We start from the raw sequence: 15,058 nt of genomic DNA, 5'->3' as shown, positions 1-15,058 counted from the left end.
TAACCGGAAGTCTAGCACAGACAGCCTGACTTTAACCACAGCCAGTGCTTCTCCTGTGAAGCACTGGGTTTCTAGATCCAAGCAGGGGGCAGGAAGCGGGCTCTTTTCCTGTTAGACCACAGGACCTTCATGCGGAGAGCACAGATTCACAAGGTATGGGTGAAGTGACCAACTTTGTCATGTTGCCTCATACGTTCGTTGGGGAAAAAAGGGAGAGCTCCTCCGATGACGAGGGTCACTAAAGGTAGGAATGTCTCCTCCATCCAGGTGGCTGTGGCATCTGCAGCTCACACATCGCCAAAGGTCAACAGGGCCCTCATTTGGGGAGGAGGGTGGAGGTGGCATTGCAAGCCCACAAGTCGCTAAGGTCAACAGGGCCCAGCAGTGACCTGCTGGGCGGAGAGATGGTCGTCGCCACCTCCCTTTGGTCAGGCCACCAGCTGTGGCCACCGCAGGTGCTGAGTGGTTAGGAACCCTGAGGCTGGGTGGTTCAGATGCAGGTAAACTCATCAGCCCTTCAGCTGGGTAGTCAGTGCCACTCACATCCTTGTTGCAGAAATGGCTGTATTCTGAGCAAGTTGCATGAGCCAAGCCTACAGGCTTTACCTGCCTTAGGGAGCGGGTCTGGGCACCAAAGAAAGCCTGTTATAAGGTGGCTTGCAGACCTGGAGACCTTTTACCAAGACACCAGCGTTATTTGTTGTTCTTTTTCTTAGGAGATGCATTTTTTTTAAACATATACTCTTGATAACATAAGGTCATATGGTGTATGCCATTTTTAAATTTGTGTTTTCACTTAATAGTACGGGGTGAGCGTAGTGCGTATATCTAGAACTGTATCAGTAATAGATTTTGATCATCCCTTTAAAATTTTGTTGTCTCATAATTAAGTTAACCAACTTCCTATTGCAGAAATTCAGGTTGTTTCCAATTTTCATGATTATAAACAGTGCTGTGGTAAACTTCCCTGTGCCTGAAACTTTACGCACATCCTTAATAATTTCCTTGCAATTAATTTCCAGAAATGGAATTCCTGGGTAGAAATATATGCCTGTTTTTAAGGCTTTTGCAGTGACTTGCTAAATGTCTCACCAGGGAGAATGTGCCAGTTGCATTCTTACCAATGTTGTGTGCAAGTGCCTGTCTTCTATGCCCGCAATGACACGGCGTCTTATCATTTATTGAGTCTTTGCCAGTGTGATAGGCAAAAATAAATATATACAAACATTTTTTAAGTCTTTTCTAGTTTGGATTTGTATTTTCTTTCTTTCCAACAATATTCTCGTGTATTCACTCTCCAGTTACACATTTTCTTTTGTGAATCATGTATTCACGTTCTTTGTCTGTAAGACGTACATCTTAGGAATTTGAAAAACTTCTTCATGTACTAAGAATGCTAAACTTTTACCATGCACTGCAGACCTTTACCCCGGTTTGTTATATAACTTCCTTAAATTTAAATGTTTACTTTTAATCAAATTCATACACAGCTTGAAGATCAGATACGTTTTATAAGGCTGTTATAAAAACCCTGACCACCCCTACCATCATCATTTGCCGCTTCCCAGAATCAACCACTTTCAACCCTTGTAACAGGTTATTTTAGTAATCATGTCCAGACCTCAAAGCTTATGTTGCTATTTACTGAGTCTTTGTTTTGGTTTTAGACAATATTTATTAGTTTCTCTCAATGGAAATTTCCTATTATTCAAAGCTCTACAAGTTGGAAGTGATACACCCTCTTTCTATTCTTTGGGGTCAGTTTGAGGAATGTGAAAATGGATTTTGACACAATTGAAAGTCACCCTTCAACATTACATGGTTCTTATTATCCCCTCCTGACTTATGTGCTATTGTTCTCCAGGATTTGTTCTACCTTGTTTTATTCATCCTACAGATGAGAAATTATTTTATAAATTTAGTGTTGCCCTAGATTTATGTACATATTTACCGTTTTCTTTGCTCATTATATCTTCTTGCCCCTTCTGGCCTTCATCTGGCATTGTTTTCCTTCTACTTGAAATAAATTCTCCATAATTTCCTTTAGTGGAGGTGGTTGATAAACTGAAGTTTGACTAAAAATGTTTCTATTTTGATAGATAGTCTCAAAATATTTTTCAAAGATGGTTTTACTCCATTTATAATTCTTGTTTTTCCTCTCTGCACACTGAAAATATTTATCCACTGTCTTTTGGCTTCCATTGTTGCTGTTGAGAAATCAGCTGTTAGTCTCCTTGTCTTCTGTAGATGATTTGTCATTTTCCCCCCTCAATTTTTTTTCTTTTTAAGTGGGCCCCATGTCTAGCATGGAGCCCAATAAGGGACCTGAACTCACAACCCTGAGATTGAGAGTCAGAGGCTTAACCAACAAAGCCACCTGGGCACCCCTCCCCCCTGGTTGTTATAGGTATTTTGGACTTTCTCACTCTATCTTCTTTGTCTCTTCATCTCTTTTTCATATTTTCTATCTTTTCATATCATCTGGGCATTCCCTCATCATCTGTCTTGTAATCATTACTTCTTTTTTCAATCATATCTAATCTGTTGAGTTTCCTAATTTCATTTACTATAATTTATTCATTTCTAGAATTTTCATTTAGGGTTCTTTCATATCTTTTGGTCTTTACTTATAGTCTCCCTTTTTCTAATTTTCAGTTCCTTAACTTCTTTTCATGTAGTTTTATGGACTTACATCCTTTGACTGATAATTCCAGTATTTGAAGTCTTTGCTTATCTATATTTCTGACTTTTGCCCACTGATACCCTTTTTCCTTATATATGTTGTGCCTTTTGATGGTGATCTCTTATTCCTTGGAATTGTATCAATAAATGATAAAATTAGATTGAAGGTATATTCATTTAGAGAACATTTATATTTATTTCTGCCAAGTAGGAGGCATTATATATCAGAACCAGTTTTCCTTTCCATTAACGGGGTATGTGTGTGTGTATTTGAGATGTAATTTACATACCGTAAAATTCACCCTTTAAGGTATATGATTTAGTGGTTTTAGTGTATTACAAAGTTCAGGACCTATTTTAAAATATATCCGTGGTTTGAGGTTTAGACCACACTGGTATGTGAATTCATGCTGCACACCCATATGAGGGCTGCCTTTATGGTTACAAATTCTTGAGTGAGATTTATTTTCCTTTACCCAAAATCAAGATCAAAAGCCACTTTTCCCTGCTGTCCCATTCTGCAGGGCAGATTTTTTTTGTCCTATGTGCTTTATAGATATGGTATAGCCCTGGTCTCAACTTGATACAGGAGTCTCCTCTCAGACTCCTTCCTTAAGAGTCTCCTATCCCCTCTGTCCTCATGGTCATCAGAACAGAAGTTCAAGGTCACAGAAATTGAGCAGGTGCCCCAGGGCAACTACAGCTCTAGAACTAGCTTACTTCTCTAAATTCCAGCTCTTGGTCCATGTTTGGTCTTAGAAGACTTGGTTCTTTCCTTGCCAACTCAGCAATGCTTTTAGAAAGATTTTTTAAAAATTACTTTATTTAGCGTATTTAGTGTGTAGTGGCAGGGTTATCTGGGACAGGGCAAGACTATGGTCTGCCTTTTTGTCTTGTTTATGGTGTGCATTTTTTTTTCTTTCTTCCATCTTTGGCCAAACCTCCAGGGAGACCGCATGGTTCAGTGCTAGCCATGTCTTGTCTTTATGCGACCCTTCTGTGCCTTTTGAAGGCTGTAGTGGAATTCCTTGAGCTGACTGAGGACGTTCCCAGTTCCTTGAAGATGGGCATGCTGCTGCTTCCCCAAAGACATAGCCATATGAACCTTAGAGGCTCAGCAGTAGGCAAGTCCCACATTCTGAGTGAGATCTCATGGCCTACCAGCTTCAGGGTGTGGGTTTGAGTCCTTTCCACCTCCGCACAATCACTTTTTTCCTAAAGACTAATTTCTCTCCTTGTGGCCCAAGGAGAGAGAAAGCATCCTCAAACTCTTTTCCCTTCTCTCTGGTGTCCGGTTTGCCTTGCAGTTCAAATAGGAAGAACAATGGGAATATGCTGTGTGGGTGGGTCTCTGGTCTCTGTAACCCCCGAAATCTCAAGTTGAACTCACCGACTTGGTAGCTGCCCCTCAAAACACCCATCCATATCCCATTTCCAGCTGAACGTGGCCCTTGCCTGTCTGGGGCTGGGCCCCAGTGGAGCTCAGATGCCGGGCAACTTCCCTCCCCCTTCAGGAAGTTTCTCTTAATTATCACTTACAGGAAACAGATTAGGAAGCATGAAATCTGCAATTCTCAAGGGATTTGGAGAGAAAGGGGTTCCCTTAGGAAAGTTTGTCAGAATCTCTTATGGAGGATTTTAAAATCACCTCCCCTCTACCTGGCAACCCCAATAAGTGAGCCACACTGCTGGTGGAGGTGGACCTGAGAACCATTGACCTAGAACTGCGTTACCAGTATTGTAGCCAGTAGCTAGCTACATGTGGTTGTTCTGCTCTTGAAGTATAGCTAGCATAGTACTCTGGATTGTACAGGTGTAATACCAAAAAAAAAAAAAAAAAAAAGCAAAGTATCTCAATTTTTATATCAATTACATATTGAAATACTACCATTTTGAATATGTCAGAGTATGTAAAATACGTATTAAAATTAATTTCATCTGTTACTTTTAAAAATAAAGTTACATATGTGGCTTGCATTTGTGTCTTACTTTATATATCTCTTAGGCAGTGCTGATCTAGAAGATAGCTTGTTCCTTTTGGGAAAGTGTGTGTGTGTGTGTGTGTGTATGTGTGTGTGATATTTTGAGCCAAACCGTAGGTTCTGCCTACAGCCTCTACTGGTCAGATGGTTGGCCATCCTTGCCTGACTCATACCGATAGAAGTGACTTCATTCATTCCCCCAGAGGTTTCTCAACAGTGCCTGATTCTAGGCAGAAAGGAAAATATCATTCCCAAATGAGGAAAATAAAAGTAGGTTTTTAGAGGAGCCATGCAATCAGCAATAACTTTAAATGGTCCTTGTCCTCATTGCTTTCTCCAGAAACTCATTAAACTCCGTGCCCTCCAATTAGCACACGTATTTCATATCATCTCCATATTAGTTTGGATATCCAGGGAAACAGCTCTTAGAATGTTCTCTTGGTGTGATCTTCAGGAGGCGGCACCCTGGCAGTGGCAGGTTCGGGCTTCCAAGCCGTTTCTGGGTCGTGTTCCGACGTCGTCAGAATAGCAAGGCAGCCTTCTTGGGTCGGACTTGGGCATCCCACCTACCTGCTCTGACTCTCAGCCTCCTGCCTTGACAAATGACACTTGACACCACATGTGATGACCTCTGTGCCCAGTTTCCCCCCAACTTTCATGCGATCCTGACGTTTTTGACTAATGCCCTCTTTGCCCCACTTTGGGCAATATGGCAGAAACTGATCGTTGCAATATATTTTCTGGCTACTCTGCACCCATCCCTAATTTATAAATGTCAAAAAACTGTCCATGCGAATAAGCAACCTTTCCTCAGCACCCCTGCCCTGGAGATGAGGGGGGCCCCAGAGGATTTGCTACAATGCACCTTGTGCAGTGCGCCAGATGCTGCGAGAGCTCAGGGACCTGGGTGGGGAGCAGGCTGCCTGGGGTCTTGGGCATGGCCCCCTGCAAAGTGGGGAGGATGAGAGGATCTACCTGGATGTTGAACAAATGAGGGCATGTCGAGAGCTTACATCTGTGTTCGGCACGCACACGCATTCATGATTGCTGTTCTTTTTTTTTTTTTTTAACAAAATGAGATCATACTTGAAATTCCATTTTGAAACCTGTTGTTTTGGGCAGCCTGGGTGGTTCAGTGGTTAGTGCCGCCTTCAGCCCAGGGCCTGATCTTGGGGTCCCGGGATCGAGTCCCACATCAGGCTCCCTGCATAGGGCCTGCTTCTCCCTCTATATCTCTGCCTCTCTCTCTCTCTCATTCTGTGTCTCTCATGAATAAATAAATAAAATCTTAAAAAAAAGAAACCTGTTGTTTTAATTCAATATTTGTATAATATCTTTCTGTATTTTATGTTACCACATCATTTTAATACCTCAAAGCATCCTTTCATGCAGACATACTGCAACTGGTTTAATTGATCTCCTGCTATAGATTTTCAGTTTTGTTTCTTCCTTCCTTCCTTTCTTTTGTGCTATTATAAACAATGACATCATGAATATCAGTGCAGCTGAAATTTTTGTCCACATTCTTGAGTATTTAGCATGAATTCAAAGGAAACGAAATCATCAAACCTATTTATATTACTAAGGCTTTGGTCATATTACCAAATCGTCCACAGGTTTTTTTTTCCAGAATTATGCATGTCCCAGCCCCCATTCCCTGCCTGCAAGAGTAGGTGTCAGGATGGAGAGCTGCCAGCTTTTACCCTCCTACCACCCAGAAGATGCAATTCACCACCTCAGTGCTTGGAAGTGCTCCCTTCCCTGTGCTCACACCTGACCTGCATCCCTGCCCCCATCCCGCTCCGGGCCTGGTGCTCTCCCCCAAGTCCCGCATTGGTCTCTTTCTAGCGGTTTTTATCATTATTCCACTTACTGTAAAATTCCATCCTATGTAGTATTGGTACTTCATAATTTCTCCCCCCGGATTGTCAGAATAATCACCATGGGGAAAAAAAGAAAGGTGAAATTATTCTAGCTGAATCCAATTCTTCACTGATCTATCCGCTCATGGCTTTTCTGAGGGTTTCCTCCTCTTTCAGAAGCCAGCGAGCTCTCACTGGTCCATGTCCTTATTGTTTCAGGTGCTGAAATGAACAGTTGGCCAGAAAGTAACACTGAACCACACGTAGAAAACGGCACCTTTGATCAGAATCAAGTGGACTTTTCAACAGTGGTTTCCAAGGAGGGTGTGATGACTCAGACCTCCAGAAAGAGCCACACTTCTTCAAATGCTCCAGAAAACCTCACTCCACAAACAGAAGCGGCAGATGCTAGAGGAAGAAACGACACTTCCAGGAAAACAAATTTCACTGTTTCCCCTGTTGGGCCTGACGTAGCAACAGCTCTGACTTCCCAGAGTATCACCACGGGTGAGTTTGAGCCAGTGATGTTCTTTGCATGTATGTCCCACCCTGGAAAACAAAGTTTCTGCATCTCCCTCTTCCCCATCCTGAGCCCCAGTGTCCATCCGAGGGTCCTGGGCTGTGGATCAGACCTGTGGCTTAGGCTCTGTCTATGGCATGCTGTGATTAAGTGAGTTAGCAGCATAGACTAGGTGAGGGTCAGATCCCAGACCTAGAGGCTTGGGATTCCGTGGCCAGAGTGAATCCAAACGACCTCAGTAATTGTGCCGCACGCTACAGTCTCAGAGGAACCAGGTCTGGTCTGGTGGGCGACACGGCCGCGTTTGTGTTCACGTAGCTCAAATGGTGGCTCCTGCTTCAATCTGCATAGCTCAGTGGCTTGGCTTTTTTTTTTTTTAAGATTTTATTTATTTGAGAGAGAGAGAGAGCACAAGTGGAGGAAGTGGAGGAAGTGGCAGAGGGAGAAGCAGACTCCTCGCTGAGCAGGGAGCCCTACATGGGGCTCGATTTCAGGACCCTGGGATCGTGACCTGAGCCGAAGGCAGATATTTAACTGACTGAGCCACCCGGGCGCCCCAGCTTGGCATTTCAGCAAAGGGTTTCAAGAAGGGGCTGGGGCTGGATGTGTAAGATTTGACTGAGGAAGGGCAGACAAAACTGGCACAATTAGGCACCTACTGCATGCCAACATCTCTGTTCTCTCAATTCTCACAGCAAGCCAATGGGGTCACACTATCTTCATTTTAGGATTTTGGAAACTGAAGGTAGGGAAGTTCATTAAATTGAGATGTATAGGTCAAACAGCTAAATAGGTTTTATTTTTATTTATTTATTTTTAAGAGTTATTTATTTATTCAGATTGAGAGAGAGAGAGGCAGAGACACAGGCAGAGGGAGAAGCAGGCTCCATGCACGGAGCCTGGTGTGGGACTCGATCCTGGGTCTCCAGGATCACACCCCGGGCTGCAGGTGGCACTAAACCGCTGAGCCACTGGGGCTGCCCTAAATAGGTTTTAGAGTTGGGATTTGACCCTGCCTGCCTGTGCATCCGAACAAGGTGGGAGGGATAGCTAAGGAGTGGGATGCACCGACCATGTGAGGGAAGAAGAGAAGCTTGGTCTCTTTGTGGGGTGGGAAGGCCAGCAGCTTCCCACATGGAGAGTGCAAGTCCCACGTGGAGGAGAGGACAGTTGTGTGGGTGGGATTAGAGGCAGTCATGGAGACCTTTGAAAACCAGGCAGTTTAGATTTGGTGTGGTAGGGAGGGTCGCTAAAGGGTTTTGAACAAGGCAATGACATGATTAAAGTGAATTTGGAGGGGGATTCAGCTGACAGGCAGGTCTAGGATGGGGCAGAGGGAACCTGGAGTCAAGAGGACCACCCAGGCAGATGCTGGGCACTAAGATCCATGGCCCAGTGGCCTGAGGGGCAGAGAGGAGGGGATTGGTAAAGACTGTTCACAAAGGAAAATTGATATGACTTGGTAATAGTCTAAAAGTAGGCCATCAACGATGAAGCCATCAAAGATGACCCCGTGGTCTCGCAGGCTAGTTCTAGGAGGTCGGGATGGGGCACTCGGTTCTATAAAGAGTACCAATGACAGTATTTGATGTTCCATTCATGAGTGATGGACATAAAGCTTAGAACTGCCCATGATGACACCCAGGTGTGTCGGTCATGCGGATATTGGAAATTTTGTTGAGGTTGAATTCAAGTAAATTCTGAGACTAGCTTTGTGGAATGTGAGTGATGAGTCATGGTGATCAGAATCGCATCTTTGATTCCATATCATCTGACGCTTAGCTTCATTGTGCCCCTTTTATAACAACTCTGCCACAAAATGCAGTCTTTGTGAGATCTGAAAACAGGCTTTGTCTTGGTTTGTGGTCTCTCGTTCAGGAGTGAATTTTTCATAGAATGAATAGTGACTCCTCATGTCTCCTCACAGAGGTCAGAGGTGAGCCCACTACACATTATTCAGGCATTTGGAAGTCTGCTGGTGGAATTGTAATTGTTGCCATCTGCTTTCAGCTTTGGGAATGCTTCACTTGCCATCCAGCTCAGGGTCCGAAGGAAGAACTGCCCCTTCTCACACGGAGAGCACAACATCCCGGGGTTCCCTGGCGAGACGAAAGGGGCTCCCAGACGAAGTGACTGTGCACACCCAAGTGGCTGCCACTTGGGTCTTAGGCCAGTTCCCTCTTCCTGCTTTGGAGACTGGAGAAGAGACCACACTCTCCAGGAAGAGGAACACCTCAGGACTGGCGCTCTCCTGGCCACATTTCTCCAGGACACCAGCTTACTCCTCTCCCTTGGAGCCCTCCTCGGGTAAGTGCTCCTACGACGTCATCCAGAATAGAAGTAGTAGATGCCTACAGACCACCAGTAACATCCCTGTCACCAGCGCTGAGGGGAGAAGGCACTAGAGACAAATGTAAAGTATTTGGGGGAAAATGTGCGATCTGCACAACGTATATTCATACTAAAGTCCATCTTTAAAAGGGGTTTTCTTTAACTGCATAAGGAGGAACTTAAGAGTTGGGCTGGTGGCTGCTCTAAGTCCTTGTGTCCACTAACCCCTGCTGGTCCCCTCTTACCCCACGTACACTGAGTGCTGTTGGTGAGTCTCCTTGCATAAGAGGCCATGCTCAAAAAAAAAAAAAAAAAAAAAAAAAAAAAAAAAAAAAAAGAGGCCATGCTCTGGGGTGAGTGAAATGGAGAGCATGTGTCATTTGATTAGGACATAGGTTTGTGTTTTTTCATCATTGCAAAATTGTTTCTTGCCATGGTGAAGATAACATAGATACACATTTTTCTATGCATTGTTTAAAAAAAAACAAAAACCAAACACCCCACAGTGCTGGTGTTTGCAAGGCAGCAGCAGTGGAGGGCTCGCCTCTCTGCCTCTTTGGCTCCTAGTCATCAGCTAAGGCCCCTACACAGGCATTCCGTTCCAACAAGCCTGTTCTCAGCCCTCTGAGCCTCTGTCTACCCCACCACACTAGGTTATCCAACACCTGACTACCCAGAGGGACTGTGATCCTCTCAGGGACACAAACTGTGTCCATCCCTCTCCCAGGTTCCCTGCCATCCCAGAACCAGGTGCGGTTGGTAAGTGATGGGGATTAGCATGTGCTCCAGTATCAGAGAGCTCCACCAGCCACGGGCCAAAGAAAATGCTGGAAACTCTGCCCGCTTTTTCTCTTCCCTGAGGTTTTTATTCAGAGTCCGTGCATGCTGTGTGTGTTTTCATCCACATGCCTGAAGAAGCAGGACAGAGAGGTCTGGAAATATTCTTGGAATTAGAGGTTAGGTTGCTTCCGAAATTGCCATTTCAAAATTTTGAGAGGTCAGAGGTTCTCAGAGATACTTTGCAAGACTAGGGGTTTGGGTTTAGGTCACCAATGCAAACACTGAATCTGGAGGTCCTTTCCATAATGCCTATTTAAAACAGCCCATTCCTCCTTTAAATACTCTGTATATAGTATCTGCTGACTACTGGGTATGTATATAATTTGTGATTCATGTTTTAAGAGGTTTCCTTTTAAGATCATTCTTAAACATTGGTTAGATTGGACCAAAGCTATGAGCCTTTTTAGTTTCAAAGGTCTGTGTTCAGTGATTTACAACTGACTTTACTAAATGGTAGAAAGGAAGCATTTTCTAGGAAGCTACACTTTGATTCTGGTCAAGGTCATTTAATATTTATAACTTAAACTCAACCCACTACTGTGGCTTATACTTTGAAAATCAGCCTATGTTTCCAACTTTACTGGGCTTGACTCTGTTGTCACCTAGGTTTTTCCACATTTAAAAAATCAGTTGGCCTTCAGGTTCCTTTTAGAACCTTATACTTTTAGGGGTGCCTGGCTCTCACAGTGGGTGGAGCATGCGACTCTTGATCTGAGGGTCATAAGTTCAAACCCCACGTTGGGTGTAGAGACTACTGAAGAATAAAATCTTAAAAACAAACAAACAAACAAAAAAACCAAAACAAACAAACAAAAAAACCCTTATACTTCTAGTTCTGGGAAGAGTTCTGCTGTATCTTTCGACTCCTTGAGTCTTTCACCGAGCATTTCTCTTCCTTTTTGCTGAAGTGGGAATTCTGCGCTAGGTAGAGGCCCACCTCCCTCATCTGAGGCCTGGCTAGCCAGGAGCTCCCTGCTTCCAAAAACTAGGTGCTAGGGCTCTAGGTCCTGTTAAATGACCCATTTGGGTCTAGCGGGCCAGCCTACCCCTCCCTGCGGGGATGCTGAGGGGACATGCACAGAGACCTGAAGCCACACGGGGAACAAAGTTCTGCTTTTACTTTTAAAGCTGGGCTGGTAACTGCTAAACCTGCCAAGAGAGCTCTGGTATACCTTCTACTCCCCTCCCCACCCCCTTAAATCTACATCCCGAGACCTTACTATCTCCGCCTGACCCTGACCACAGGATAGAGGGGCTATCTGCACGCAGGCATGAGCACCAAGAGCCAGCAGGACTTGCCAGAGCAGACCTGGTGGCGCCCCGTCCAGCTGGCACCCTGTGGAAAGGAAGTGAAAAGAGAGTGTGGCAGGGCTGTGTGCTTGACCCTTGGCTACTCCATGCACCAGTAAATGTGACCCAGTGAAAGGCCTGGCACTTCAACCGGTTAGATGAGCTGTGCTGCTCTCAACGTGAGCTTCCCTGGCCCAGGGAGGATGGGGCTCCCTATTAGAAACACAGAAGGGATTAGACCAGATGATCCTCCAGATTCTAGCTCCAGCATCTGTTATTCCAGACACATCCAGCCTTTGTATTCTGTGTCCTTTCACTCCTTGCTCTGCTATAAAGAAACAGGCATGCAGCACCTCATCGGAGGCCTGGCTGGCCAGGAGTTACCTGCTCCCAAAAATAAAGTATATGCTGGGGGATCCCTGGGTGGCGCAGCGGTTTGGCGCCTGCCTTTGGCCCAGGGCGCGATCCTGGAGACTCGGGATCGAATCCCACGTCGGGCTCCCTGCATGGAGCCTGCTTCTCCCTCTGCCTGTGTCTCTGCCTCTCTCTCTCTCTCTGTGACTATCATGAATAAATAAATAAAATCTTTAAAAAAAATAAAATAAAATAAAGTATATGCTGGGACTGTATGCATTAAAGCAGGTAGGGAAAAATAAAATAAATAATAAATAAAATAAAATAAAATAAAATAAAATAAAATAAAATAAAATAAAATAAAATAAAATAAAGCAGGTAGGGGCCCAGACAGCTAAATCAGATTTTATTTTATTTTTTTTAAGATTTTATTTATTTATTCATGAGAGACACAGAGAGAGAGAGAGAGGCAGAGACACAGGCAGAGGGAGAAGCAGGCTCCATGCAGGGAGCCCGACGTAGGACTCGATCCCGGGTCTCCAGGATCATGCCCTGGGCTGAAGGCAGGCCCTAAACCGCTGAGCCACTCAGAGATCCCCTAAATCAGATTTTAAAAAGAGATCAGAAGCAATTTGAAATTATTTTTCTTGCTGCTTTATATCTTTCTCTACTTTCCATATGTTCTGTAATAGCCATGGACTATTTGATCATTGGGGGGAAAGTAAGTAAAGCAGCTAACAGGGAACAAGTTCTCTTCAGGAGGCAGAAAGAGCTACGTTTGTGAACTGGGTGAGAATGGCTACAGTTGAGCACTAAATTTAGCACTGAGCTTCCTGGAAACCAGGGCACAAAGGGAACCTGGGTGGGGCGAGAGATCATTGTCAGATAAAGTAAGCATACAATTTCATCCATAGGCGTGAGCCTTTGGGGGGCAGTGAGTTCTGCAACGACTGTTTATGTAGAGGATGTTGAGAATCGTAATGGAAAATGCCCCCAATTGCTGTTTTGAGGAAATCGTGCTCGTGTTCTTTCAAAGGCGATATTTTATATAGATTCTCAGTAGGAGCTCAGGGTGTCATAATGGATCCCAACCTATGAAAGTATTTCTGTGAGGAGCCGAGCTAATGCGGTCCAGGTAAATTGCTTTGTGGTGATTTCACTTTGTAAAGGAAGAGAGCATAAATAACTTGGGACGGTGTAGATTTAGCATATCTTTCCCAACTATCAGCTGCTTCAGATAGATTTTTGGCAGGTTCTGGACAGCAGTCACGCCAAGGTTGAGCATTCGCTGCATGCCTGAGGTTCCAACATTTTGTGTTGGGATTGGAGAGGGACCCATATACTTTTACCAGATAAGTGGGCATTCTTTCCACCTCCTGTTATAAAGATTAGGGAACTTGGCTTATTTCTGCTCCCAAATGCATGGCCTTCCCATTTTTTAATGGGTGCTTCAGAGGTAGAAATGGGCAAGGGACACCGGTTATTTAAAAACCAGTATCATGGGGGCAGCCCTGGTGGCTCAGCGGTTTAGCACCGCCTTCAGCCCAGGGCCTGATCCTGGAGTCCCGGGATCGAGTCCCACGTCGGGCTCCCTGCATGGGGCCTGCTTCTCCCTCTGCCTGTGTCTCTGCCTCTCTCTCTCTCTCTCTCTCTCTCTCTCTCTCTCTCTCTCTGTCTCTCATGAATAAATAAATAAAATATTTTAAAAAATAAAAAATAAAAACCAATATCACTGGCCCATGGATTAGGAACATGGTAAATTTTTCCCTGCATGTATTTGGCAGAGGGACTAGTGTAAGCGGTGATGATAGGTGAGTTTGACCAGCCATTCTCTCTTTTTGTTAAGAGGCACTACTTGTATAGAAGTATTCACTGCTTCATGACTTTACCGCGAGGATTAAGAGATTACGGATTATCAAGGACTCAGCGCAACGTACAAAGGCATATAGAAGATACGGGCACATCGTACTTGGTCAGCTAATTGTGGCTTTTATTTATTTATTTTTTAAAGATTTTATTTATTTATTCATGAAAGATACAGAGACAGAGAGAGGCAGAGACACAGGCAGGGGGAGAAGCAGGCTCCATGCAGGGAGTCTGATGTGGGACTTGATCCTTGGTCTCCAGGATCACGCCCTGGGCTGAAGGCAGGCACTAAGCCACTGAGCCACTGAGCCGCTGAGCCACCTGGGGCACCCTATGTGTTCCTTTTTTTATGAAAATTCATTTTTATTTAGTTTTGTTTTTAAGTAAGGGTGTGTTTAAGGAGGCTAGAACTCTCTTTTGGGGTCCACCCTATTCTTCTTGTTTCAATTACAAGTTGTGTGGATTGGGCAGCTTGGGTGGCTCAGTGGTTTAGCACCACTTTCGGCCCAGGGCGTGATCCTGGGGTCCCGGGATCGAGTCCCATGTCGGGCTCCCTGCATGGACCCTGCTTCTCCCTCTGCCTGTGTCTCTGCCTCTTTCTCTCTTTGTGTCTCTCATGAATAAATAAATAAATAATCTTTAAAACAAAAACAAAAGACAAGTTGTGTGGATTGCTTGCATCCTCGTTTTGCTTCCATTAAGGCCCAGCGAGCAGAGCTGCAGGCTGTGTTCTAGGTATAGCTGGTTCCATGGTTTATACGAGAGTAAGAGGAACCTTTGTGTTTCCTATGCTTGCTCACTCTCTAATTATATGTAATATTTATTCGTGCTTCTGTTCACAACTGCCCATAGGACTGGTCTCCAAGGGACCATTTTTTTAAAGATTTTATTTGTCCATTTTAGAGAGAGAGAGAGAGCGCCCGCAGGGGGAGGGGCAGAGGGAGAAGGAGGGGGAAAGAATCTCAAGCAGACTCTGCACTGAGCATAGAGCCTAATGTGGGACTCGATCTCATGACCCTAAAATCACGACCTGAACTGAAACCGAAGGTTGGACACTCTAACGATGGAGCCACCCAGGCACCCCTTCAAGGGACCATTTATAATGAGAACTTAATTCTTCCCTTTCTGGGTCATAAATAACAGCTTGAAACCTTTCATTATAAAGGTATAGAGCACTTTTTATTATTTTTGGCTTCAAAAGAAAAATGTTTTTTCTTGCCTTTGGATCTTGCCGGCCATGTTTCTTCCCACTCACCATGCTTTCCTGCGGTTTATTCCTGTCTGGAATGAGGACGGCAGTGTGCCCTCCCAAAGGCCAATTCTCAGGATGT

The 15,058-nt window shown here is 44.5% G+C and overlaps 1 protein-coding gene across 1 annotated transcript in view; it reads left to right on the top strand.

Moving 5' to 3' along the window:
• HEG1 (heart development protein with EGF like domains 1) overlaps nucleotides 1-15,058 on the top strand; it is an 89,676-nt gene that overhangs the window by 20,961 nt on the left and 53,657 nt on the right. Inside the window, exons 2-3 of the mRNA XM_049105405.1 lie at nucleotides 6,746-7,033; nucleotides 9,057-9,353. Coding sequence (XP_048961362.1) covers nucleotides 6,746-7,033; nucleotides 9,057-9,353 — 585 coding nt within the window. The remainder of the gene's footprint in view (nucleotides 1-6,745; nucleotides 7,034-9,056; nucleotides 9,354-15,058) is intronic.

Source organism: Canis lupus, chromosome 33, assembly GCF_003254725.2.
Source record: "Canis lupus dingo isolate Sandy chromosome 33, ASM325472v2, whole genome shotgun sequence".
In the NCBI taxonomy this organism is placed as follows: Eukaryota; Metazoa; Chordata; class Mammalia; order Carnivora; family Canidae; genus Canis; species Canis lupus.
The sequence above is the reverse complement of the archived record's forward strand: the minus strand, read 5'-3'. Positions and strand labels throughout refer to the sequence as shown.